We start from the raw sequence: 25,387 nt of genomic DNA, 5'->3' as shown, positions 1-25,387 counted from the left end.
TAGAGTGCACGGAAAATGGCGCCGGCAGAAAGGGGTGGATTTTGTTCTATATATAAAGAATCGATATTCTCTCCCTATGATCTGGTCATATGACCGTTGCGGCGAGACCCTTTATCCGCAATGTTCATCATGTAACCCCTAGCTCGAAATGCAATATACGCAATGTGTACTAGCATAGGTCGGCAGGGGAATTAGTGTCTGGCCTGAGATGCACTCACTTATGATAACTTTGAGCAATTTCGAGCCTGCGTAGCCAATGTACCAATGCCGAAATGAGCCGATGCAAAACATGCATTCAATCTTACTTACCACCAGTGCCAAGTTGGTTGAGGGGCCGTCGGCTGGTAGGCAATCCGCCCCGGTGTATGTTGTGTTATATATATAGCATCCGGGAAGGAACGCAGCCAGTTGGATTAACCGGTTCGCGGATTGCACCAATCACGGTCGAACAAAAAAAGTCGTGCCGGGAGACGGTACTATTCGCAGCGGAAAAATGAAAGGCACATGAAGCTTGTTATAGCGGACCGGAAAGTTGGGAGCAGAGCAGGACCAGGAAGTGTTCATTCTTCTTTCTCTCTCCTGCTCCTGGGCAAACAAACTTGGCACGCATCTATACAACGCTACACCCCAAGAGATGGCACAGTTGGCCAATCGGGTAGTCGTCGTACAAATTGCCTTGCCTCTTTCCCCCTTTTTACCGAAAGCAACCTCAACATGCGCCCTGCATGCCCAGGCCCCAGGAGGCCCCAGGCGGGAAGAACCATTTTATCCCACAGTAGAGCAAGGCTCCGACACGCGAGCCACGCATTGCTGATCGTTTCCTGATGTATGCCGGGGTTTTGTGATTCGGTGCAAATCCAATGCTACCACCACCCTGCATGCGTCTTCTCAACTACTATAGGAAGCGAGAAAAGCAGGCACGACACCACGTTCTCCATGTCCATTCATACCCCTGCCGACGGTCCGAATAGAGCCTTGTAGGCTAAAACGAGAAGCTCTAGATTGGGAAGCCGCATCGCCAATGCTCCATGCCAATATTCGCGAGCATGTCCTCTGGCTCCTCTGTTGGTCAATGGGCAAGACATGCCGCGCGCGGGTTCATGGGAAGCTCCTCCAACACGGTAGTAATGATGGTGGTGGTGGTGGCCCCATTACCTGGCCATGAGCGCGTTCATGGCTGGCTGCCCCTGATATAACTCGTCTTATGTCCTGCATACCCGTCTATAAGGTGTGTTAAAGAGCCGACCGACGACCTGAAAGTTTGAGTCGGACGATCACCCTCCCATCTGATTTATATCATGCGCGCTTCATTTGACACTAACTAAGTGTGCTTAGTCTGCTGCTGTGCCATTCCCATTGGCAATATTCATACCGTGGGGTGCACAGATCGCTCACTTAGTCGGTATATTCTCCAGACAAACATGCGTGGTGTTCTTGTACGGGCCTCGGCGGCCCCTTTCGTGGTCGTGGGCGGACTGGCCGCCGGTGCTGCTGCTGCTGCTCTCGGGCAGAAGAGAGCGGAGTGTTCCGCCTCCTTCACGACGACGGTATACATGCCCACAACGGTATATGTCACAGCCTCCGAGCCGCCGGCGTTGTCAAATAGCGCGCCTGGGACCAGCTCTGGTGTGGTAGCGACGTCGACAAGCACTTCGGGCGACGCGGTGCCAAGTACGCCATTGTCGGCGACTTCGTCCAGCGCCGGGCCATCCACTGGCGTCTCGCCAAGTGATAGCGGAACAGCATCCTTCACCGTATCGCTGAGCACATCGACTTCGGCAGTCGAGGAACCAACCTCTACCCAAGTCCCAACGAGCGAGCCAATTTCCAGTAGTGTCACCAGTGACATCATCTCCAGTTCAGTGACAAGTGGCGCTCCTGGTGCTCCTACCGTGAAGCCCCCAGGACCTCCGTCGCCACCTCCAATATTCAGGGGTTATAAGAATGCCATCTACTTCACGAATTGGTAAGTCAGCTCTGACCAGATTCAAGTGATCAGTTCTTTACAGCAAATGTTTTCATGCAACGACAAGCGTTTGAAGGAAATGACTGGATCCTAACACCGATTTTCCCTTCTTGTCATTCAGGGGTACATCCGGCAACAGCAGCTACCTACCACAGGAGCTCCCCGTGTCCGAACTGACGCACATCCTGTACGCCTTCGCCGACATCGACGCCAACGGCACGGTGAAATCGTCCGACGCCTTCGCCGACGTGGGCAAGCGGTACGCGCGGGACGACCCGCTCAACCGGACGCGGGGCCACCACGCGTACGGCGCGGTGAAGCAGCTGTACCTGTACAAGAAGCGCAACCGGAACCTCAAGACGCTGCTGTCCGTCGGCGGCTTCGACTACTCACCCAAGTTCGTGCCCGTGGCCGCCGACCCGGGGCGGCGCCGGACGTTTGCCGACTCGGCCGTCCGGATGATGGCCGACTACGGCTTCGACGGCATCGACATCGACTGGGAGTACCCGGCCGATGCCGACCAAGCCCAGCACTTTGTGCTGCTGCTCCAGGCGTGCCGCGAGGCCCTGGACAAGTTCTCGTTCCGGCACCGCCTGCCGTACCGCTTCCTCCTCACGGTCGCCAGCCCTGCAGGGCCGGTGAATTCGCATAAGCTGGATCTGGCTGGGATGGACCCATACGTCGATATTTGGTCAGTATCCGTCTTATTTCCTGCCCCTCTCTTTTATCTTCGTCCTAGGAAGTTCCCCCAGAATCAGCCAGTCGGCTAACGAGAATCCACAGGAACCTAATGGCGTATGACTATACCGGCAGCTGGGACAACACCACAGGCCACCAGTCCAACTTGTACCGGAGCCCGCGCCACCCGAGCGCGACCAAGCTCAGCACCGACGACGCCGTGCAGTACTACGAGGGCCTCGGGATCCGGTCGAGCAAGATCCTGATCGGCGTCCCGACCTACGGCCGGTCCTTCGAGTCGACGTCCGGTCTGGGGCAGGCGTACGCCGGCGTCGGGACCGAGGGCGGCGGCGTGCTCCTCTACAAGACGCTCCCGCGCCCCGGCGCGCGCGAGCTGTGGGACGACGGGGCCAAGGCGTCGTGGAGCTACAACGACGCGACGCGCGAGCTCGTGTCGTACGACACGCCCCGGAGCACGCTCTACAAGGCGCGGTACGTGCGCCGCAAGAAGCTCGGCGGCGCCTTCTTCTGGGAGGCCACCGGCGACCGCGCCGGCGCCGCCAGCCTCGTCAGCACCATGTCCAAGACGCTCGGGTGGCTGGACGAGAGCCCCAACCACCTGTGGTACCCGATGAGCCAGTACGAGAATATACGCTGGGGTATGCCGGGGGCCTGAGCGGATTGGCTTTATTTCTTTCCTGAATTCGGCGATATGGCGGTATCTTATATATAAAAGGGGCAATAAGGAAATACTCGACTCTTGTACACACCACATTTGAATTTTCTTGCTTTTCGTTCGGTTCGGAGAGAACAGTCTGATTCTCTCAAGTATACGTGTAATACCCCTTTATAATTTGAAACGGGAATATATAGTATATTCTTCCTGGGTGGGATAATCGTATGGTATATATGCATATACTATTAATATCCTATAGGCCAGTCTATAAATATCCAAATCACTTGGCTGGCTGCCTGAGTTAATAATAGGTAGCCTGATCGTAGTTCTAGCAGGGGCTAAGGTGGTGATCCTTAGGTCTCGGCATACTCGTAAGAGCTTGTGGATTCCTCGACCTTGACCTCAATCTTGGCGTCCTCGAGTTCCTTTCCGTCGACCCTGATGCCGGCCTTCATGACGTCACCGGGCACGACCGGGCCGACGCCCTTGGGCGTACCGGTCAGGACGATGTCGCCCTTCTCCAGCGTCATGACCTTGGAGATGTCCGCCAGGATCCGGGGGACCCTGAAGAGCATGAGCTCGGTGGAGTCGCTCTGGTGAACCTTGTCGTTGACGGACAGGTACAGCTCGACCGAGTGCGGGTCGGGGATGGAGGACTTGGGGATGATGTTTCCCATGGGGAGGAATGTATCGAAACCCTTGGCGATGGACCAGGGAAGGCCCTTCTTCTTGGCCTCATTCTGCGTGTTCCTAGCCGTCATGTCGATGCTGAGAGCATAGCCTTTTTGTTTCACGTTACAGTCAATAAATATAGCTAACGGGTTTGGGTATGCATGCACGGTTGGCTTGGCTTTTCTGTCACTCACTCTCAACTGCGTCCAAGGCGGCCTGGTCATCTCCAGAGAAATCCTTCAGCTGCTTGCCCATGATCAGGGCCAGCTCGACCTCATAGTGGAGGTTGACGCCTCGGGGCCGGACAACGGGACCCTCGCCCGGCAACAAGATGGACGAGGACGGCTTCAAGAAGAAGAAGGGCTGCTTGGGGCGCGCACTGTTCAGCTCCGTGATGTGGTCTCTGCAGGTGTATATCTTGTGTCAGCAAGCAGGTACACACGCTGCCGCCAATTGGATGAATCAGGTGTCTCACGCATAGTTCCTGCCAATGCAGACGACCTTCCGGGCCTGTTTCAGAGTTGACGCAGAAGACATGGCGCGTCGAAATACGTTCATATCGTGCTTCGGCAGGAGTTAGTCAGGTGTGGTTGCTTTTCGCGGCCTATGTGAAGAACTCACCAATTGGGTGTGACACTTTGTCACTACTGCTACGAAGGGCTCAGGGAAATTGCGGGATAGAGAATTGCAGGCAAAGCGGAGGTTGTTCTGGATCCGATGGTCGGCTTCAGATTCGGCGACAGCTTTTTGGACTCGGGAGGTTCCGACTGAAGGGAAAGGGCGATTCGCGAATGGCCACGGAGGCCGAGGGTCTGACTGTCTCTCGCTCGTAACACGGTAACACCTCCAATCCCCCGAGCGAGCGGGACCTCGTCTTGCTCAAGCTAGTCGACTGCTTAGGTAGGTTAAGCCTGCCCGGTCAAGAGCGCTAGTTCGCATCTTGACGTTTCTGTGATCCACTACCTAGGCCAGGACAGCCTAAACACCAAACATGACTACATCGCTTGCGAGTTGCGACCCCTCCAAGCCCAGCCGGCGCCGAGCCTGCATTCCTGCATCTTGGTATGCTGCTTAGTTGCAAGGGCATTTGCTTGACGTTCAGAGCTTCCCGGATCTACTATTCCGTCTTGATGCTCCCGCAGTCCCCCATTTTTATGTAGTGGAAACCGGATGCATAGTGCTTGGTGTAAAAAGTAAGTGTATCCATATATAGGTACCTATGAATAATGTCGTCAGTGAGACGGGCCCGAGTATTTTGGTGAATTTCCAATTTGTTATCTGCCAGCCTGTTGATGTGGATGGTAAGGCGAATTATAAACATGCAGAAAAGAGTCCGGTATTTCCGGTTGACTAGGTGTGACTGGACTGACTGGACTGACTGGACGGACTGCCGTGTTACAAATCGCGGGGTTGACAAGAACAGAACTGACCAACACCAACCAACCCTTCTAGACCTGCCTCTTCCGGGCAGGCCAACCAACCGTTGACTCTGCTCCCCGAGTCTGCTCTGGCAAAAGATGTGCAAATATGATGTACACTGATGAGCATCTCCACATACGGGCCATGTAGCTGCCCTCGCCTCCCTGACCTGGAAATGCACACGCGACTTTCCCCACTATACATGCCAAGCTCATTAATCTTCGGTAAATGATACTTATGCTATACTGCCCGCTCTTGACCTACATCAATACTGTTAATTGGTGATATTAACCTCCACGGCTATGCTGCCTGTCTTCTGACCTAGAACCTTGAACCCGTTGCTTTTCCAAGCTTGCCCAAGGCCTGGGCCCCGAGTGTCAAAGTAAAAAACAGCACAACACACCAACGCAAGCCACCCCCGTTTCACGCCCAATTGGTCCGATCCTCCAGAGCTAGAGAGTCCTGCCTCCCTCCCTCCCAAACCAGACCGGCCAGACCGACCAGACGCACCTTAAAACCCGAGCGATCCTTTACCTCCAGTGCCTTTCAGAACCCCCCTCCACTCTACTTACTTACGTGTACCCTATCTGAAAGATCACCAATTTGGGATTTCTCTCTCGCTTCCAACAACTCCTACCGAGTGCGCCATGGAAGCTCTTCAGCTGGCTCAGATGCTGGCTGACCTGAACGATCTTCAAGCTGCTGTAAGTGACGAGCGTCTGGTGGTATTGCAGCCGAGGACAGTTGCATCATTGAACTCCACCCCCAAACCTCCCAAGTCCAAACAAAACAAAAAAACTATGCTGACCCCGCAATCGCGCATCTCTAGCAGGATCAAGGTGCTGCGAAAGCTCTGGTATCGGTCAACAAGACCCTCGATCGCAAGGACGCCATCCAGGCCCAGACATTGTCAGCCAAAACCTCCTCACCGGAGAGCAGGGCTGCGACAACCCCCGCTGGCCGCCTCGACAAGTTCGGCCGTCGTATCTTCACCCCTCCCCTGTCGCGCACCAACTCGGCGACACCAGCCTCCTCCATTCCGGGTACCCCGAGGAATCAAGATGGCGCCGACGGCGACATCGATCGAGCCTCGACGCTCCTCTCCCTTTACGAGATTCGCGCCAAATTGAAGGACCAGGATAACAGTAGTCTGATGAAGGCGCGTGAGAAGATCAACGCCCTCGCGGCCAAGCAGGAAAGGCTGGCTAAGGAGCATCAGTACAAGGACCCCCAGGGTCCCGGCCGGATCAGCTACCCGAAGTGAAAACTGTATGACGGGCGTTTCACGGTTTCTTTGCATCGGCGGCGTTTTGGGGGACGGGGTCACACAGTCCGCCATTGGGGCTTTGGGTTTTGTTCTTTTTGTCTCTGGGTTTCGACGTGGCTTAAAAGGGGGAAAAGTTCTCAGTTCAGCAGTCCGACCTGGGCGTTCGCAACGTAATGCGGTAACGACGGTATTATGAGATACGATTGCATTATAATAACTCGATTCCAGGGGAGATGGGATGCTGATCACCCTGGCCTAGGTATTCCTCGGGCCTCGATTCAGTTGATTAAATAAATCACCATTCTCAAGCTGCAAAACCCGACTTCAAACTCGCAAGGATAGCGACAGAACAGCTTCATATTGTGGATATTAGATGCGAACACTGAAGGCCACCTACCCATGCAAAGACGTATCGAACTCTCTGTAAGCTCCTAGGAGGTAGGTATGGAGATATGTGTGTGCATTTTATTTTGAGCATCTCGAGCCACGTGCCTCCGAGCGTCGGCCCTCGATGCATGTATGTGCATGTTCAGGCAGAACCTACTCGATGCTAATGGTTTGATCACGTACAAGAGAAATCACCAATATGACCATATGTACGTCAGCGGACAATATCCTGCTATTTCCATATGCCTACACGCCTCATGCCTGGGACGGATAGGCAAATGGAAGTGTTAGCACCTGTGGGGGTGAGCTCAGCAACCCCGGACCTCCTCCCCTGCTCCCTAACTCAACCGCCCGCTCTTTTGCCCTGGCTAAGGTTACTGGCTTTAGTGCTAGCGAGCCCCGCTCTACAGGGCCTAAGTCCATGTTCTATTGCAACCTTGCACTGACAGTCTGAGAGCAGATAGGTTACCAGGTGGTGAGGTGACCTGGGCTTGGGCTTTTAGAAATCTTCTCGGAGCGGTTCTCAGAAACGTCACTTTCCTTCACCTTTCCGACCCCGGCCACCACGCTACCCAAACACTTCAAAACCGTCGCCGAGATCCTCTATATTTCCGACACTACATCCCGCGTTTCCCGAACACAAGAGGCCCGTCCCTATTGCGTCGGCGAACGCGCAAGAACCCGCCAATCTGCCACGAGCCAGGACAGTACCGGAAAATGGCTTCCAGTGTGGACATGAAGCTCTTACGAGCCACCAAATTCCCGCCCGAATTCAATCAGAAAGTCGACATGCAGAAGGTGAATCTGCAGGTCATGAAGAAGTGAGCGCGTCTTCCAGCTATCCTGCACACCTTTTACCAGTTACTAACCACCACCTCTCTCCTTTGTACAGATGGATCGCAAGTAAAATATCCGAAATCCTCGGTTCTGAGGACGACGTGGTCACCGAGCTCTGCTTCAACTTGGTCGAGGGCTCTCGTTACGTATGCGCTCCCTCCGCCTTCCAGACATGACTGCGAGAATACCGAACTGACAACCCGCACCAACAGCCGGACATCAAATCAATGCAGATCCAGCTTACTGGATTCCTCGACAAAGACACCGCGCCTTTCTGTAAAGAGCTCTGGAAGTTGTTCTTGAGTGCCCAGGGTAGTCCCCAGGGCGTTCCGAAGGAACTCCTTGAGGCCAAGAAGGCCGAGCTCATTCAAGAGAAGGTAAGTTGCGGCGAGCCCGCGTAGTAAAGGCCTACCGGTTAAAGCAAATACTGACTGTCGCCGTAGATCGAAGCTGAGAAGGCTGCGGAAGAGGCTCGCGTACGACGCGAAAACCAAGAGCGACGCGATCGGGAGCTAGCTGATATCCGAGAACGGGAAAGACGCGATCGAGGCTTCCGAGGTGGCCGTGGCGGTGACAACTGGCGAGGCGGCAACAGACGGGGAGGCGACAGGGCTTTTGAGGATCGCAACCGAGGCTACGGGCGTGGCCGAGAGCGATCTTTCTCGCCGCCTCGTAGAGGCTCCTACCGTGGCGACCGTGACCGATACGTCCCACAAGACCGACGTGGGGGTCGCCGCGGCCGTTCACCAACCCGATCAGCGTCTGTCGACTCCCGAGACACGGCCTCGCGGTCTCGATCGAGGTCTCGATCAGTTTCTCGGAGTCGGAGTGGTAGCAGACGGGCGGGCGCTCGGTCGGTTACTCCCCCACGACGGACTCAGCGAACCCGTGGATCGCCAGCTCGTCGCCGAGATGTGTGTAAGCGGTCAAGGTCCAGAGGCAGAGACGACAAGGCCCGAAGGGGCAGCCACCGGAGGAACTCGTCGTCACCTGATAGCGCTTCCGATTCCAGCAGCAGCAGATATTCACCAGCACCCAAAAGACGCAGATATTCCAGCTCAAGAAGCCGATCACGATCTGTCGCTCGGGGCAATCGCCGACTGTCGCGCAGGTCCCGGTCTTCATCGTACTCCCGTTCACGCAGTCGCAGTCCTCGACGTGGCAAGCCCGTCCGGGAGCTCATTAGCCGCAGTCGCTCTCCCGGTCGACTGAGGCGCTCCAGCACTCGCAGCAGAAGCAGGAGCAGAGGCAGTGATGAAGCGGCATCAAAGAAGCGGAGACAACGTTCCGAGACCCCTCCTACCGGTGACAAAAAGCTGATATTTCGGAAGATGGCAATAGCTCAACTCGACCTACGCAACCCGACGCGGCCGCTCCAGCGACAGAGGAGGTTCGTTCTTCTTAATAGGGCTTCTTCATATCTATGCTAGGTGCTTGGAATGAAAAGAAAGAAAAAAACTGACCTTTTGATTCTGTCTGTCAGACCAAGAACACAAAGACGCCTCAGCAGCGAGCCAGTGAACTGCGCGAGAAGCTTTTGAAGGAGAAGATCATGAAGATGAGAAGAACCTCGAGCAGTGGTAGTATAAACGGTTGAGGCTAATCAATGACTGGCTCACAGAACTCATCGCCCCTTCATCCTTCTGATGTCACTGTCAGCTTCTTGGTATAGGTGGAAGCCACCAAAGCCTACCCTGGTATGACCCAGCTTGCCCTTGTTCACGAAATAGACAAACAATCAATGGAAAAACACACAGCTGAATTGTTGACCGTTTTAGTTGTGTCCATGACACCCTGAGTCCCTGTTTCCCGCCTAATCTTCTCTTGTGGCAGTTGTGCCACTCCATGCTAATAATAAGCCGTATCTCCTTGAAGACGAAAATGCTGTAACTGGTATATAAACCTTTCCGTCAATGAGCGACAGGTCTGTTTACCCAGACACGAATTAAATACGCAGTGAGATAAGCATTATGCCAATAGCATTAAGTGATCCCCTGATTTGTACAATTCGGCATAACATAGTGGGAGTTGCTTTCGCCATCAAAGGGCTAAGGTAGATCGTAGGCTCTGTCACAAACAAGGTGTATAAGAAAAAAAACCCAAGAAAAAGAAGGATCATTCCTGTAGGAACTTTAGCATCAGGTAGAAACTTCTCAGCACTGTATAACGTGTGAATTTCGCCATATGTGCCGGTAGAGATGCGAATGGTGGTCTTCCCGGGTACTTACTTATACATGCCGATCTCGGTCTGCTTTGCCCCCGTGCATGATTAAAGTGGACGCTGGTGCATTTAAGGTTGGCCCCATAAGTTTGGTGAGCCTCTAGAAACGCGGCCGCGCTGATGGCTGATGAAGATGATCGATGCAATTGTTCAGCTCTGCCTTGTGCCTCAATTTTATGCGCCCGTCAACACCACACCACCCTTGCGACCATGACCGAAACATCAAACACTGCTGCATCGGCTGCCGGCAACTCCGGTGCTAATGGCAATGAGTCCTTCAACCGGGAGAAGGAGATGGCCGAGTACGAGAAGGAGAAGCAGGCAGTCAAGGAACTTCTGCAGCGCCGGAACCAGCTGAGTCGAAATATCGTGAGTCTCCTCCTTTGTCGCATCTGACCCATCCAAGATACTAATATGCCCTCTCGCAGCTGGGCACTGATAACCGCATTGCCGATATGGAGACCAAGTACCTGGACAGCACCCCCGTCGGCAACATCCTTACGGGCTTCGATAACTACACCAAGGGCGTGACGGCCACCTCTGCCCAACGCCGCAAGGTGGGTGCTATTGAGCAGAACCGCGTCTTCTCGCGCTCCTCAATATCCTACAATCCCAATAATGTACGTGTACTCCCATGGCGAGGCGCAATCTTGAAATTGCTCTTCTCATTAATTGAGTTCTGTACTGACATGCATGATGCTCCTTTTCCCTCCTCTAGCAAGCCGCCGATACGCCCTCTGGTGCTTCCACCCCCCGCGGCCCCCACGCCCGCCTCGACGTCGTTCGCCAACAAGGAGAAGAACGCCGCTTCGGATGCCCCCACGCCCGGCTCGGCCACCGAGAAGAAGGGCGCAGGCAAGAAGAAGAAGGCTGCCGCGGCGGCGGCCGCCACTGCTGCTGAGGACAGCGAGACCGATAGCCGCGAGGTTAAGAAAGTGCGCACTCAGTTTGGTGCTGCTCGGAAGTAGCTGGTTGTATGATGCGTCGGATTATCTTCCTCGTGGTGTAGCAAGTGGTTGGTCTGCGATCTGGTTGTACCCCAACTTTGTGTATATGGCGTCAGTATGGCATTAAAATGATACCCTTTTGAATTTGGCACACACTTGGCGTTATGGAAAGGGGACCGGCCGAGTTGGCGGAGCGGGAGATTTTTGACGTGGCTACCATATGATGATTGTCTTCCCGCTTTCTATACGAGCTACCCCTATTTGGGGCTCAGTAGGGGTAGCTCTTATAGTTAGATATCCCCTCTATGGTGACATCGATCTCTTGCCACCATATAATGTGATGTATCATATTATGCAAGCAATACTGCGTAAGTCATCGCCACCATCACCCTCCCGCGGTGCACAAAATTTGGGTTGAATCGTGGCTTTACTGTTCAAGAGCTCCCAGTGCTACGTCAAACTATATCGCAAACCTACTCCATTCTCGCGGCCTATTAGGTATAGAATCGACCAATGGATAAAGTAACGGAGGTAGGTGAGGGCATAAGTGCATACAAGACCACCTGAGTACCAGCCACTCTTGAGTCCCCAACTATCCTGGAGAGCTATTTGCAATTGCAAGATGCAAGACAAACACACGATGCAAGATCAGCTTCTCCCAGAGCCGCTCTCGGAGCATCCGCGAGGCACTGCAAGGAAGAAGGAAGAGGAGAAGGCGGAGGAACACAGCAATGTTCCTGCCTGGAGCCCTGCTATCCTTGCCGATAATAGACTTGCCGCAGAAGACCCTCCCTCCAACGCACCTGCAATTGATACAGACACAGCGTCGAATGCCACGTCGGAACTGCCACCAGCCTACGAAGATGTGTGCCTTCGCCCCGTTGAAGCCAGCCGCGAAGCCGCGCCACTTGCACAATTACAACAACTGCCCAGAATGTTCGAGATCGTGAGGGAGCTGATGAATGAGCATGTGCTTGACGAGCTATCCGAGGTGCTCGATACCTATCCCATGCTTGCTCTGATCGACAGCGGCATTTATCACCGGATTCATAGCATGTGCGTACATGCCGGCTGCTTTGTGGCTGATGGTTCATCCATAACATTCCTGGACAAGGACAACCAATCCACCCAGGATACGATCAGGACGCCGTTCAACGAAGTGGTCGAAATGATCCAGCTGGAGCGACCCACCACGATAGCACAAGTCGCCGGTATCATGGCGAATGCCGTTGCGAAGACCGTGGGCCAGGTTGTGGCGAAAGGGATGTACAGAAGCTACCTCGAGGCACAGGCATGGGCTCACTGGTCTGTATCGACAGCCAACCGCCAGGCAGAGCTGGTGTGTAGCCGCCTGGCCGAGGGCAAATTGCCAACGGCGGAATCGGAGGCGGCACCTACGACGGTACAGGAGAAACGCAAAAGTACGATCAAGCGTTTGTTTGAGAGGGTCTTGGGGTAGGTACGGTCTTGGGACAGGTACGATTCCGGGCACTGTTTTTGATTGTTGCTGTTGGATTTTGGAACAACGCAGGAGTCTGTCGAGGTTCTTGCTCTTATTAAAGGCTCCTTGTTAATGAACTTGGTTCATGAAGGACCCCCAACCTGACATTAACCACTAATGCATACATGTACAGTATGGCATAATACATAGATGCATTGGGCCCGGGACCACAGCCAGAACCACGGCTACAGCGGGTTGACGGGTTGGTTCCACTGCGGGGGAATCAAGGGACGAAGCGGAGTCCGCAGTCCGTCTCGTGTGGTGATAGTCGCACTCCTACATGCACATCTTACGTTGCAGATGCACTGCACTTACAAAGCTAATGTTGTTTACTTCTGCCTGCAGTGATTTGTTTTGTTTTGTTTTGTCTTGGCTGACCCCTCCTCCCTCAATCGATGCTTCGTCGAACCTCTTCCTTGCTGACTCAGTCATCTCTTCTGACCCGGCACCTAGGAAGCAGAAGCAGAAGCAGAAGCAGAAGAAGCAAAAGCAACTGGCCGCCGCTCTCTCCTCATTGCCGTCTCCCTCCTCGTGTACTGCATCACTCAACCATGACCATCATGGCCAAGTTCACACCCGAGGCCATGCTCTCGGCTCCGCGCCGCTCCTCGGCCACGCCCAACGCTACTGGCACCTTGGCCCTCTACACCGGTTAGTAGTAAACATCAGCATCCACCTATCAACTTTCAAGCCTCTACTGCGTCATCATTGCCTGTTACACTGCACAACTTGGAACTGATCATGTTCTGCCACCTCCAGTCTCGACCTATTCCTTCGAGTCGCAGGTGAAGAGCTCGGCCCTCAAGGTCCTCGACATCAAGTCGGGCCAGTCTACCACCTTCTTTGAGGATGCGGCTGCCTTCAGCGAGCCGACATGGATCTCGGACTCGGAGTTCGTCCTTGTCAAGAAACTGGACAAGGGCACCAGTCTGGTGGTGGCCGATGCCACCAAGCCAGGATCCGAGTATGTGAATCACCTTTCATTACCATGTGGCTGGCCACGGGATCAAAGCCCGGCAGACAGATCCTGACTGACGACTACAGGACTCGTGAAATCCAAGCCTTCGATGGTTCAATCTCCAACCTGAAGGCTCACAAGATTGGCCAGGACACTGTGGCCATTGCTTGCTCGGCACTCGCCACGCCCTCAGGTGAGATGTATAATCCGGCCAATGACAAGAAACCATTGTCCTCGGCTAGGGTATATACCAAGCTCTTCGTGCGCCATTGGGACACGTATGTAACCGAGAACAAGTCGGCCATTTGGTACGGTGCCCTCAAGAGAGACGATGACTCGTGGAAGCTGCAGGAGCCGGGCCTGGTGAACGCGCTGGCCGGCACGCAGCTCGAATCGCCTTTCCCTCCTTTTGGCGGTGCAAGCGATTACGATATCGGTAGCTATGGGCTGGCTTTCGTCTCCAGCGACCCGGATATCAACCCGGCGATTCACACGAAAACGAACGTGTATTACGTGCCCCTGAAGACCTTTACCGAGAAGGCCCCCGCAGCTCAGGAGATCAAGACCGGCCAGCTACAGGGCTACAGCATGACGCCTGTCTTTTCGCACGATGGGAAACAGCTCGCGTTCAAGCGCATGCGCCACCAACAGTACGAGTCGGACAAGCCTCGCCTCATGGTCGTGCCCGACATCAAGGACCTTAGTAATATCCAGGAGTTCTACAAGTCAGATGACGGCGAAGGTAGCTGGGACCAGCGACCGGATGCCATTGTCTGGAGCAAGGACGACTCCGAACTGTTTGTTTCGGCTGAATACCACGGCCGGACCCTGCTTTACCGACTGCCATCTTCGCCCTTGAAGGCTGCCCAGAAGCTCCCTGAGCAGATCACCAAGGAGGGTTCGGTACGAGACGTCGTCAACCTGGGAGACGACTCTGACCGGCTTCTGATCCATTCCAACTCCCTGATCGATGGTTCGGAATACTCGATAGTGGACCCGCAGGCCTCGGCCGTGTCGCTGGTCTCGTCAGCCTCTAAGCAAGGCAAGTCTTTCGGTCTGTCCAAGTCGCAGGTATCCGACATCTGGTTCCAAGGCGACGGCGACTACAAAGTACACGCGCTGGTCATGAAGCCCTCCAACTTCGACTCTTCTAAGAAGTACCCGCTGGCCATGTTGATCCACGGTGGTCCACAGGGAGCTTGGGGAGACTCCTGGAGTACACGTTGGAACCCAGCCATCTTTGGTAAGTTGACGTGCAAAGAATTCAGCTCGCCTTTTCCGTTCCAATACCCCAACCCCCCAAAGAGCGTACCTGCTGACATCCGATGAACTGCAGCCGAGGCTGGCTACGTGGCTGTGATGCCGAACCCGACTGGTTCCACTGGCTACGGCCAGAAGCTGACGGACGCCATCGCCTGTGACTGGGGCGGCCGCCCCTACAAGGACCTCGAGAACTGCTTCGAGTACATCGCCAAGAACATGGACTACGTCGACACGGACCGCGCCGTCGGCCTGGGCGCCTCGTACGGCGGCTACATGGTCAACTGGATCCAGGGCCACCCGCTCGGCCGCAAGTTCAAGGCCCTCGTCTGCCACGACGGCATCTTCTCCACCATGAACGACTGGTCCACCGAGGAGCTCTTCTTCGTCATCCACGACATGGGCGGCACCATCTGGGACAACCGCGCCATGTACGAGAAGTGGGATCCCGCCCGCTTCACCGGCGAATGGGTCACGCCCCAGCTCATCATCCACGGCGAGCTCGACTACCGCCTGCCCATCACCGAGGGCCTCGCCGCCTTCAACGTGCTGCAGGCGAGAGGCGTACCCAGTCGGCTGTTGATGTTCCCCGATGAGAACCACGTAAGCTTTTGCCCCTCTTCCGCTTTCCTTCTTTTTCTTATCAAGAATATAATTTCCACACCGAGACGACTCAGAAGCTGAAACTAACGAAAACATTTTGCGACAACAGTGGGTGTTGAAGCATGAGAACAGTCTCGTGTGGCATAAGGAAGTTTTGGGTTGGATCAACCACTATAGCGGATTGGAAGAAAATGCGGATATCGCAAGGGGTATCCCGAGGAGATGATCATGCTTGCGGCATTGCGGTGTATACTTAAATTGAACAAGAGAACGTTGGTGGTTATAATGCACTGTCTTGGTCTATATCCCGTTAATGGCATGGCTTCTTCCACTACGTTATGATGTACTGTAGGGATCAGTGGTTAGCTGGTGCCACTGGCGTATTGTCTATCCTATTAGACGATATCTTGATTGTACTGGATATAAATTATATGTATAGGCACCAAGCAGTAGTCAAATGACAACACCAAGCCACGAATGGCATGAGCATTGCAAGACTGTTGATTCAGCTCTACTAACACTCATTTGACAAAGGATGACCTTGTCAGCTAGCTAACGATTGATATTCGTGATCAGAAACAAGCAAACTCGTCGGTACATTGCGCTCTTCTGCCTATCATGTGTAGATGTAGATCCGACATCTTCTTCACAACATGTGTCGGAATACATCGTCGGCAGTTATGTCTCGCTGTTCTCCTTTTCTAGCAATTCCATGGAGACGAACCTCATGTCCATGCTATCTAGTGCTCTGAAAAAGATGTCGCCTGTAAGGGGTTTGCCGGTGATACCTTGGAGAACGATAATAGGAACCACTCCACTCTTGGGATGGGGCTTGCAAGGCTCCTTGCGAAGCGTTACGTACTGAGGGCAGCGCTTTATAAGCGTTTCTTGCAGGAACTCAGCGATCAAGGGGTGCAGTAGCCCAAGGAACCCCCACAGGAAATCCTCCTCGCTGTGAGGCTTCCTCTTCCCATAGGCATCTTGATACCTGTCGAACTGCCTCAGGAATCGTCGAATGGCCTTCGATGGGTGCTTGAAATGATCTGGGGCATTCGTTGTTGCCTCTCCAGGGGTCGGTGTGACTGTCAGTGGGAATGTGGCTTCTGTGAGGGGCTGGTCAGTCTGCAGAATCCCAAAGAGCTTCGTGATGCGTAGCTTACCATAGAGTCTTCTCTCCGCCTCGATGGCCTGCAACGTATCGCGCATACCCTGGCATCGGACCTCCAACTGTTGCATGTTCATTCGATTGGTGTCCAACTCTTGCTTCACTCCCTCCAGGTCTATCTGATACTTCACTCTCTCCGCATCCCAGATACAACGGTCATTTACGATTGTGCTTCGTAAATGTTCGAAGTCTCGTGACATGGCCGCGAAGCTATCGTCCAGAGTTTGGGCAAGCGCCTTCTGGCGCTCTTCCACCTGGCCTGCTTGGCTTTCGAATGACTTCATCCGGGACACGATATCTTCCTGCCGCCTAGTTGCAAGATTGACCATGCCATTGAGAGCTTGCTGTTGTTTCTGGAGCGAGTCCTCCAATGCGTGGATCTTTGAGTCGGTCAGGTTGGACCTGCCTTGCAACGCATTGATCTGCTGGGATTGGCCGACTGATACCAAACCCGGCAGTCTAACAGACTTGGCAGCACTGCCAGTTGCCTTCCTTACTCTGTCCAGTCGACCAGCGGTTTTGCCTCTAGTGGAAGAAGCCATGGCGTATGAGTGATGCGAGCAGGTACAGACGATGAATGAAGGTGTTCGCCTGAGGAGGAAAGACGGCGAGATGAGAAGTGGGAGGTGGGAGGTCACAGCCTAACGGTTTGCTTCCTAACGTTAGAAGGAGGCAAGTGCTTCAATGTTCCTTGGGAAGGTACACATTGTCACCTGCCTCCCTACCTCCTAGGTCTTGCCCACTTGCCCAACTTGCACCTTTCATACCAACCTTGGGAGTTGGAAGGTGGAAGGTGGAAGGTGCCAGTACCAACTGTTTCGTGGCCGACTGGCACCTTCCCATCAACTGAGCAAAAGGCGGGTAATGTGCCTCATGTGACAAAAAATAGACCTCGACTGGACGCACCTGCCATCAAATGTGATTGGCATGTAGCATACATTGATTGCATTGCAAATACGGAAGCGTCTCCCTATAAACCAACAGTTCAGCGGATAGGGTGTCCCGTTGGTGAAAAGGCTGGGTCTGATCAACGTACACACACCGATTGCAGTTCAATTGGACACTGCAATAAACGCTTTCCAAATTGTTAACCGTTGGCTGAGAATCAAATAACATTTGTGACATCATGTGGACTTTGAAGCGTTGAACAAGGTTCCGACATTGATGCTGTTTTTGACGCGAGTCGGACGATTGGACGGTCACGGAACGTCAACTTGGTGTAGAAATATTTCCAGAGGTTGGTACTGTAGCCAAACACTGGATTTTATCCGGCCTACCCTGCTAGGTACAGTCATGGTCATGTCTGGTATAAATACCAGTCAATAGCAATGGCAGACATGTTAGTGGAATCGGCCTCACGTAGACATTGGCGGAACGCAAGTGGTGAGAGAGTTATATACAGGTAGCAAGAAACACTCAGTCAACAGTATCGATCACTTGTGAGCAAATAGGAGGGAATTAGTTTTTTAGGACATTTATTCGCAAAGAGAAAAAAGCTTCTGGCCTAGGTACAGAGACAAATGAGAAGGCAGAACGATTCTAGTCGGCAAATCCTTGCAGGACTATAGATCGTGCTTCCCTTGTGCATTATTAAGCACCCAGTACTTTGGCCGAAAGCTCCAGATGCATCAAAACTTTTTCTTGCCCGTCACCGACCGTCATTCATTACTGGAAACTCCCCAGTATAACGCCCGAAACACAGACAAGACATCGCCCATCGTCTATCAAATCACCATGCAGTGGCCCCTTCTCAAAGAGGGGCCACCGCCAATGCGCGCGCAAGAGTGAAAACTGTATCCCTTATGCAACTAAGACTGAGATGGACTGTTGGGTATCGCCGCGTGCGTGCCGGGTTTAGATGAGGTCGGCAACGTTCATGGGCATCTCCTCGATCTGGGTGCTGTAGAACTGTTCGATTTCGCGCATCATACGGACATCATCAGCGGTAACGAAGTTGATGGCAACACCCTTTCGGCCGAAACGACCACCACGACCAATGCGGTGGATGTAGTTCTCGCGGTTGGCGGGGAGATCGTAGTTGATGACCAGCGAGACCTGCTGGACATCGATACCACGGGCCAGAAGATCAGTGGCGATCAGGACACGCGAGGAGCCGGATCGGAACTCCTTCATAATCAGATCACGCTGACCCTGGTCCATGTCACCGTGCATGGCCGAGACAGTGAAGTCACGAGCAGTGAGCTTGTCCGTGAGCCAGTCAACCTTTCTGCGGGTGTTGCAGAAGATGACGGCTTGCGTGATGGTAACCGTCTCGTACAGATCAGACAGGGTGTCGAGCTTCCACTCCTCCTTCTCAACAGCAATGTAGAACTGCTTAATACCCTCCAGGGTAAGCTCGTCCTTCTTGACGAGAATACGGACGGGGTCACGCATGAACTTGGTGGTGACCTCGAGGACGTCCTGGGGCATGGTAGCGGACAGAAGGACGACCTGGGTAGACTGGGGAAGGAGCTGGAAGATGTCGTAGATTTGCTCGGTGAAACCACGCTACAAGCAGGTTAGGATATCTTGGTCATTAGGAAATGCGCCGGGACAACTTACAGAAAGCATCTCATCAGCCTCGTCGAGGACGAACATCTTCATGCTGTCGGTCTTGAGGAAGCGACGCTGGATCATGTCTTGGACACGACCAGGGGGTACCGACGACGACCTGGGGACCATCCTGGAGGGCCTTCATGTCGTCACGGACGCTGGTGCCACCAATGCAGGCGTGGCACTCAATCTGCATGAAATCGCCAATAGCGATAACAACCTTCTGGATCTGCTGAGCCAGCTCGCGAGTGGGCGCAAGAATCAGAGCCTGGCACTGCTTAACGGCGGGGTCGATCTTCTGGAGAGTCGAGATGGAGAAAGTAGCAGTCTTGCCAGTACCAGACTGGGCCTGGGCAATGACATCGTGACCTGAAAGCAAACCACGTTAGCATGTGACATGATCATTTCGGCAATGCGGTGTGTTCTTACCCTTGATAACGGGCATGATGGCGCGCTGCTGGATGGCAGAAGGGCGCTCGAAACCGTAGGCATAGATACCACGGAGGAGCTCGGCCTTCAGGGCCATCTCATCGAAAGAGTCGACAGTCTCATCGTAGTTGGACTCGATCTGGGCTGGAAGAGAGCATAGATGTTAGCATGGAGTAGACAGTGAGGTGTTTGTTCTTGTTCATCAGTGGCCTCTTTGACCGCCGACCGACCCCGCGGCAAAAATGCCACGAACCACCCACCACTTGGGCAGAGGAGAGTAGGTGGCCGAGGATCAATCACGGAGGGGGAAATTGTGTATTTTTTTTCTTGGTGACGACTTACTGTCCGGAATATCCTCCAGACCTTTATCGGCAGCCATGATTGCGGTTTGAGTGAAGAAAGTGCTTGATCCCGACCTGCTGGATCAAGCGACTGGTGGTGATGAATTTGTGGTGGCGGGGTTAGATTGCGCAGAATGTCCCGCTTGAAGCGAAGAAGGTCCTGCGACAACAGTTGCTGAGAACTGAAAAGAGCTGGAAGAAGTGAAAAGAACCAGAAGAGACGCTCTCGAATAGTGAGAGCTGTACAAATCTAGTTGGGGGTATGTCTTGTCCTTGGTATTTCAGGTTGTTGTTGGGTAAGAGAACTTGTGAAGGGGGGGCAGACAGAGGGAGCAGCAAAAAATTCTCTTAAGATGCCTCGAATATTTAGAATTCTGTTCAGCACTGGGCGAAAAGCTCCAGTCAATGGGCCTTGGCGCCGTGCACGGACCACAGCCTCTCTGAATTCAATGTTTTAGTGGGAAGATGGGATTTTTCTGGTTGCCCCCACCTTGCACGAATGCCACCCTGCCACCCTGCACCCTCACTGGACGCTTAGGTGTTTGGGCACTCACTCTCAGGCACGCCGCACTGCGGCAGAGGGCAATGAATGCTGTAATTGTGGTGCGATTATTCTTGGTTGGTGGGGTCCGAAAAGTTGGAAAATCGACCAGGTCTTTTTTCCCTGGTGCTGAGACGGTCCGAAAATGGGCTCATGAGGCCGGAGTAAAGAGAGAGAGGGCAGATACAGAGAACAGCAGTCACAGAACAAACCGCGGTCAACTCATACATGCAGTATCTTTTTTGTTCAGTTGGCTGTGTCGTAGTCAATATCATTTTTGCTTAACTCTGCTGGACGTTTTCATGCTCGCCGAGGCTTGGTCGCACCACCGACTCTTAGCAGCACCTTCCTTCTAAGCGGTATACATCTTGTAGTATACTGTAAGCCATTCATTCAGTAGAGACCCAATTCTCCTACAGTACTTGCAGTATCGCCGGCTCCTGCCCTGTGGAAATCTACCACCACCACCACCTTCGCTTGGTGCTATTCAACAACACACGGGGGCAAACAACTCCGTCTCTAAACGCGCCCCATATCCCGACATAGAATGCTGCTGTCACAGGACTCGGGACTGACCAGTGGCGGCCATGTCACTGCGGTGCCTAGAGAGCCCAGAATTGTCACCTTACAAGAGCCAGAAGTTGAGTCAACAGCGGAGTCTATTCCTGTTCATCCTCTGGGTGTCAAACCCCTGGGCAACCAATACTTTGCCACTGGCCCATCGGCGCGGGCCTCTCTGGGCTTCCTGGGATGTCTGCCGGATGAGATGATCTTACAGGTCCTCGAACTGCTGGACACGCAATCGTTGAAATCCGTTGGTGCCACATGCCGTTTTCTTTACGCCTTCTGCCACCTGGATGACCTGTGGAAGCCGATTTTCTTGGAGTAAGTAATTTGTGTTTGACTCTTGGTGCAGAGTCCTGCTGCGATTCGTCGCAGTTTATTGTCCAACAATGAGTCACGCAGGAACTCTTGCTCATTGGGGGCTGCACCAACCCCTTGAATCATTGTCAGCATGCTCAGGTGTTGACTTTGGTACAGATCGTATGAAGACAAGCCATCTTCAAATTTGCCGAACTGGAAGGGCACCTGGAGAAGCACGCTGCTTCAGCTGCCCCCAAAAGCACTAGCAACAATTGACTGCAGTAACGTCTTCTCTGATGTACTCCATCGACCATTCGCCTGCAGCCAAATTGTCCTGCAGAATTACGTTTCTGCTATACCCGCTGGAAATCAAATCACCAGACTGAGGGATCTCACACAGAAGGAGTACCTGGAGAAATGGAGCGAGAAGCCATTCATCCTCACCGACTTCATCCAAAAATGGCCAGTCTACAATCATTGGAGCATTGATACCCTGAACAAAATGTACCCGGATGTCGAGTTCCGCGCCGAGGCTGTAGATTGGCCCTTCTCTACATACAATACCTACATGCAGAATAGCAATGACGAGAGTCCGCTATATCTGTTTGACAGGCGGTTTGCAGAGAAGATGCAGTTGCAGGTCGGCCAAGGCGAGAAATCTGCCTACTGGCCTCCAGAGTGTTTCGGAGAAGACCTCTTCCATTTACTCGGACAGGAGCGACCAGCATACCGTTGGCTCAGTAAGTAGAACCCCTTGGACGTGTTTCTTGTGGTGTATCACAAGATCATAGTGCCATATAATTCAATACTGATATGACCTGAATAGTCGTTGGCCCGGAGCGCAGCGGTTCGACTTTCCACAAAGATCCAAATGCAACGAATGCATGGAATGCTGTTATCCAAGGATCAAAGTACTGGCTCATGTTCCCTCCCAGTGTTGCGACTCCTCCTGGTGTCTTTGTTTCCGAGGATAGCAGTGAAGTGACGAGTCCTCTCAGCATAGCTGAGTACTTGCTCACCTTCCATGCAGATGCCAGAAGAGAAGCAGGTTGCATCGAAGGCATCTGCCGCACAGGAGAAATGCTCTACGTCCCAAGTGGGTGGTGGTAAGCTCGATCTACTGTCCACGACCAATGTACTACGTGATGCTGACCTCCTTATAGGCACCTGGTCATCAATCTCGAGGCGGGGATTGCCCTCACTCAGAACTTCGTCACAAATTCGCAAAAGCACTTGGCACATGTTCTGTCATTTCTGAAGCACAAGCCTGACCAAGTCACAGGGTTCGGAAAGGAGATTGAGAGCCCATATGACTTGTTTGTTGAACGCCTTAGAGCAAAACAACCTGAGCTTTTAGACCAGGCTCTCGCCGAAATGCAACGAATCTCCAATGGAAAAAAACGGATATGGGAAGAAGCGGTTGGTCTTCATGATGATCAGTCAGGCACAAACGGAGGCGGCTTCAGCTTTGGGTTTGGTGGGGGCGATGACGATGAAATTCCCTGAGCAAATGCCTCAAGCAAGCTGCCTGCCTGTGGACTTAACATTGCACAGTTCTTAAGCCGTTAGAGAACGAGCATCGAGGGATATGAACAGAGTTACCCATGGCTACTGAGGCTCTACCGGTGTGTAGTGAATAGGCCTTGGCTGAAAGCCAACCATTCACTGCCGTGCGCTATCCCTGCACTGACGAGGTAGTGAATACACAATAACGCTTATAGCTTCCGACAGTGCAGTAGAACTACAATTGCATGTTGGAGCGAAGAAACATCCACAATACGATGGAATTGACAGGGCCAGATGAGCCCATTGGGGCTCAGTAAGCAATGATGCTGTAATGTCAGCAGACGGTATGATAAAATACTCCCGGGACTTCGTCCGTCGTAAGACTGCGAGTAGTTGATCAAGACGGCCCGACAACGGCTCTGAGCGGACTAATTCTTACTCTTGCATGAGCCCGCATTGGGCAGACTGCTGCATTTCCGAGGTGGTGGCATGACTGGGCCGGATGTTGGTGGTTCCTCAAACGATGACGATGGCCGCTTTTGGCCCTACGAAAGTGGCGCCTGCATAAAGGGGGAGCAAACCAATTTTATGACTTTCCAAACCAGACCTGAAATATACTGAATATAAGAGTTATATTATATAGATATCTTGATAGTATTCGATGAGAATAACCACTGGTCAGTTTCTAAGCGAATGTCTCATTAGGACATAGTCGTGTTACTGTATTCTATAAATACATCACCGATACATGCAGCTGACTATCATTGACCAATCCCTGACCAATCCCTGAAGCCTTGCCTTTCAGCTTCAGCAACGCGCAAAATTTCTCGTAAAAAGCAAGTACGCGGAAATGAGCCGTCCGCAGGCTGCATATCGTCATCGATCAATGGCTACATTAGGAAGGTAACAAATAGCTGCAATGTAGTAAGCAACAACAGAGCGACGCACCATTACTCTGGCTCTACATTTCTCTCTGCTCGGATGGAAAACAAATCCAATGGGTCTTGATAAACATATAAATACGTAGCCTAGGTTCGACTCTGAGGTTGTGCATGTTGAAGGGACACAAGACAGGACTTCTAACCATCTCTAGAATATTGACTTCTTGCTGGGTTGGCTCGATACAATGAGGTCTAACGCTTTCTTCTCCCTGGTAGTCGCAACGGCGGGCGTTCAAGCCTGGCTACCATGGGAACGCGACCTGGAGGCGTTCAACAGGAGCATCGCCGGCCTTGACAAGCGGGCGAATCTTCCGTCCAAGATCCGCGGTGTCAACCTCGGGGGCTGGCTCGTCTCGGAGCCGTGGATGATGTCGACGGAATGGAGTGACATGGACTGCGTCACAAGCACACAGCCGGGGGCATGCCAGTCCGAGTTCGACTGTGTCTCCAAACTGGGCCAGTCCAAGGCAGACGCAGCATTCGACAAACACTATCGGGATTGGATCACCCCGACTGATGTCCAGAAGATCCACGATGCAGGTCTCAACACCATCCGTATCCCCATGGGGTACTGGATCTACCGGGATATTGTAGACTCCAGCGAGCATTTCCCCAAGATTGACCTAAAGTATCTCGATGCCGTTATTCAGAAGGCTGCCGACCTCGGCATGTTCGTCATTATCGATCTTCACGGTGCACCAGGCGGACAGAAATTGGTCGATGCCTTCACAGGTCAAGTAAGTATTGGTGTTCTGGTACGGGAAATGAGGTCGTAGGCTTACTGATATCGGCGGTAGTGTCTTACGCAGCAGTGGTGGCCTGGCTTCTTCAGCCAGAACAACTACGACCGAGCCTCCAAGTTCTTGACCTGGATGACGCAGCGTATATACAACACAACGTCGTACAAGAAGGCGGTCGGCGTGATCGAAGTGGTCAACGAGCCGGAACGGGGCAACGACCGATCCCAGCAGGAGAAAGACACTTTGACTCAGGTCTACTATCCCCAGGCGCTGCAGGCCGTTCGGGCCGTCGAGGACTCGATGAGCATCAACCAGGCCGACCGCCTCCACGTCCAGTTCATGGATGGCCTCTGGGATTCCGGCGACCCGAACTCCGATCTGCCGTCCGACAGCCGCGTCATGTTCGACGACCACAACTACGTGGGCGAGGCCATCCCGCAGAAAGACAACGCCAAGCAGGCCGACTATATGTGGTACACGTGTAAGGACGACAACCGGCTGACGGATGACGACACGCCCAAGGCCGTCGGCGAGTTCAGCCTGACGGTCAAGGGCAGCATCGAAAACAACTCCGAGTTCGACCCGCACAAGGGCCAGAACTACGCCTTCTACCGGCAGTGGTGGGGAGCGCAGCAGCGGTTGTATGAGAAGACCAACGGCTGGATCTTCTGGACCTGGAAGACGCAGCTGGGAAACCCACGCTGGGACTACCAGCTGGCCATCAGTTCGCCGTACAACTTCATCCCCAACAGCGCATCAGGGTTGGACGCATCTGCTGGCTCTGATGTCTGCAAAAAGTACTTCGGGAAATAGTGGTTGGAACAAGATGATGAATAGGGGTGGTTTGCATCAGCCGGCTACTGCAGCCCTAATATCCGTATACGGCAACAGTTCAGCCGCATAAGAAAGGTTCAG

The 25,387-nt window shown here is 53.3% G+C and overlaps 11 protein-coding genes across 11 annotated transcripts; 8 read left to right on the top strand and 3 right to left on the bottom strand.

Moving 5' to 3' along the window:
- Positions 1-1,421: 1,421 nt before the first annotated feature.
- On the top strand, positions 1,422-3,320 carry PG986_007675 (endochitinase 42; the record flags this gene model as incomplete). The annotated part of the gene is made up of 3 exons (XM_066843897.1): positions 1,422-1,966; positions 2,088-2,657; positions 2,750-3,320. 3 exons carry the CDS (start codon positions 1,422-1,424, stop codon positions 3,318-3,320), a joined length of 1,686 nt encoding a protein of 561 aa, XP_066700009.1.
- Positions 3,321-3,673: 353 nt separating this feature from the next.
- Positions 3,674-4,550, bottom strand: PG986_007674 (uncharacterized protein; the record flags this gene model as incomplete). The annotated part of the gene is made up of 3 exons (XM_066843896.1): positions 3,674-4,101; positions 4,187-4,395; positions 4,468-4,550. 3 exons carry the CDS (start codon positions 4,548-4,550, stop codon positions 3,674-3,676), a joined length of 720 nt encoding a protein of 239 aa, XP_066700008.1.
- A 1,508-nt stretch (positions 4,551-6,058) lies between these two features.
- Positions 6,059-6,675, top strand: PG986_007673 (uncharacterized protein; the record flags this gene model as incomplete). The annotated part of the gene is made up of 2 exons (XM_066843895.1): positions 6,059-6,115; positions 6,241-6,675. The coding sequence occupies 2 exons, from the start codon at positions 6,059-6,061 to the stop codon at positions 6,673-6,675; spliced, it is 492 nt and encodes a 163-aa protein (XP_066700007.1).
- A 1,107-nt stretch (positions 6,676-7,782) lies between these two features.
- PG986_007672 (uncharacterized protein) lies at positions 7,783-9,088 on the top strand (the record flags this gene model as incomplete). The annotated part of the gene is made up of 5 exons (XM_066843894.1): positions 7,783-7,886; positions 7,958-8,048; positions 8,115-8,279; positions 8,419-8,820; positions 8,915-9,088. The coding sequence occupies 5 exons, from the start codon at positions 7,783-7,785 to the stop codon at positions 9,086-9,088; spliced, it is 936 nt and encodes a 311-aa protein (XP_066700006.1).
- A 1,245-nt stretch (positions 9,089-10,333) lies between these two features.
- PG986_007671 (uncharacterized protein) lies at positions 10,334-11,091 on the top strand (the record flags this gene model as incomplete). Its single annotated transcript, XM_066843893.1, has 2 exons — positions 10,334-10,492; positions 10,552-11,091. The coding sequence occupies 2 exons, from the start codon at positions 10,334-10,336 to the stop codon at positions 11,089-11,091; spliced, it is 699 nt and encodes a 232-aa protein (XP_066700005.1).
- Positions 11,092-11,710: 619 nt separating this feature from the next.
- PG986_007670 (uncharacterized protein) lies at positions 11,711-12,529 on the top strand (the record flags this gene model as incomplete). Its single annotated transcript, XM_066843892.1, has 1 exon — positions 11,711-12,529. The coding sequence occupies one exon, from the start codon at positions 11,711-11,713 to the stop codon at positions 12,527-12,529; it is 819 nt and encodes a 272-aa protein (XP_066700004.1).
- A 593-nt stretch (positions 12,530-13,122) lies between these two features.
- Positions 13,123-15,618, top strand: PG986_007669 (uncharacterized protein; the record flags this gene model as incomplete). The annotated part of the gene is made up of 5 exons (XM_066843891.1): positions 13,123-13,222; positions 13,331-13,535; positions 13,616-14,772; positions 14,866-15,392; positions 15,502-15,618. 5 exons carry the CDS (start codon positions 13,123-13,125, stop codon positions 15,616-15,618), a joined length of 2,106 nt encoding a protein of 701 aa, XP_066700003.1.
- A 452-nt stretch (positions 15,619-16,070) lies between these two features.
- Positions 16,071-17,099, bottom strand: PG986_007668 (uncharacterized protein; the record flags this gene model as incomplete). The annotated part of the gene is made up of 1 exon (XM_066843890.1): positions 16,071-17,099. The coding sequence occupies one exon, from the start codon at positions 17,097-17,099 to the stop codon at positions 16,071-16,073; it is 1,029 nt and encodes a 342-aa protein (XP_066700002.1).
- A 1,312-nt stretch (positions 17,100-18,411) lies between these two features.
- PG986_007667 (ATP-dependent RNA helicase eIF4A) lies at positions 18,412-19,928 on the bottom strand (the record flags this gene model as incomplete). The annotated part of the gene is made up of 5 exons (XM_066843889.1): positions 19,882-19,928; positions 19,540-19,683; positions 19,219-19,479; positions 19,120-19,196; positions 18,412-19,065 (listed from the first exon to the last, which is right to left on the bottom strand). The coding sequence occupies exons 1-5, from the start codon at positions 19,916-19,918 to the stop codon at positions 18,412-18,414; spliced, it is 1,173 nt and encodes a 390-aa protein (XP_066700001.1). The 5' UTR covers positions 19,919-19,928.
- Positions 19,929-20,968: 1,040 nt separating this feature from the next.
- On the top strand, positions 20,969-22,791 carry PG986_007666 (uncharacterized protein; the record flags this gene model as incomplete). The annotated part of the gene is made up of 4 exons (XM_066843888.1): positions 20,969-21,306; positions 21,463-22,025; positions 22,112-22,391; positions 22,449-22,791. The coding sequence occupies 4 exons, from the start codon at positions 20,969-20,971 to the stop codon at positions 22,789-22,791; spliced, it is 1,524 nt and encodes a 507-aa protein (XP_066700000.1).
- Positions 22,792-23,917: 1,126 nt separating this feature from the next.
- On the top strand, positions 23,918-25,285 carry PG986_007665 (uncharacterized protein; the record flags this gene model as incomplete). The annotated part of the gene is made up of 2 exons (XM_066843887.1): positions 23,918-24,469; positions 24,530-25,285. The coding sequence occupies 2 exons, from the start codon at positions 23,918-23,920 to the stop codon at positions 25,283-25,285; spliced, it is 1,308 nt and encodes a 435-aa protein (XP_066699999.1).
- Between the last annotated feature and the right edge of the window lie 102 nt (positions 25,286-25,387).

The sequence above is a fragment of the Apiospora aurea genome, assembly GCF_038362705.1.
Source record: "Apiospora aurea strain CBS 24483 chromosome Unknown utg000005l_segment0_segment0, whole genome shotgun sequence".
Lineage (NCBI taxonomy): Eukaryota > Fungi > Ascomycota > Sordariomycetes > Amphisphaeriales > Apiosporaceae > Apiospora > Apiospora aurea.
The sequence above is the reverse complement of the archived record's forward strand: the minus strand, read 5'-3'. Positions and strand labels throughout refer to the sequence as shown.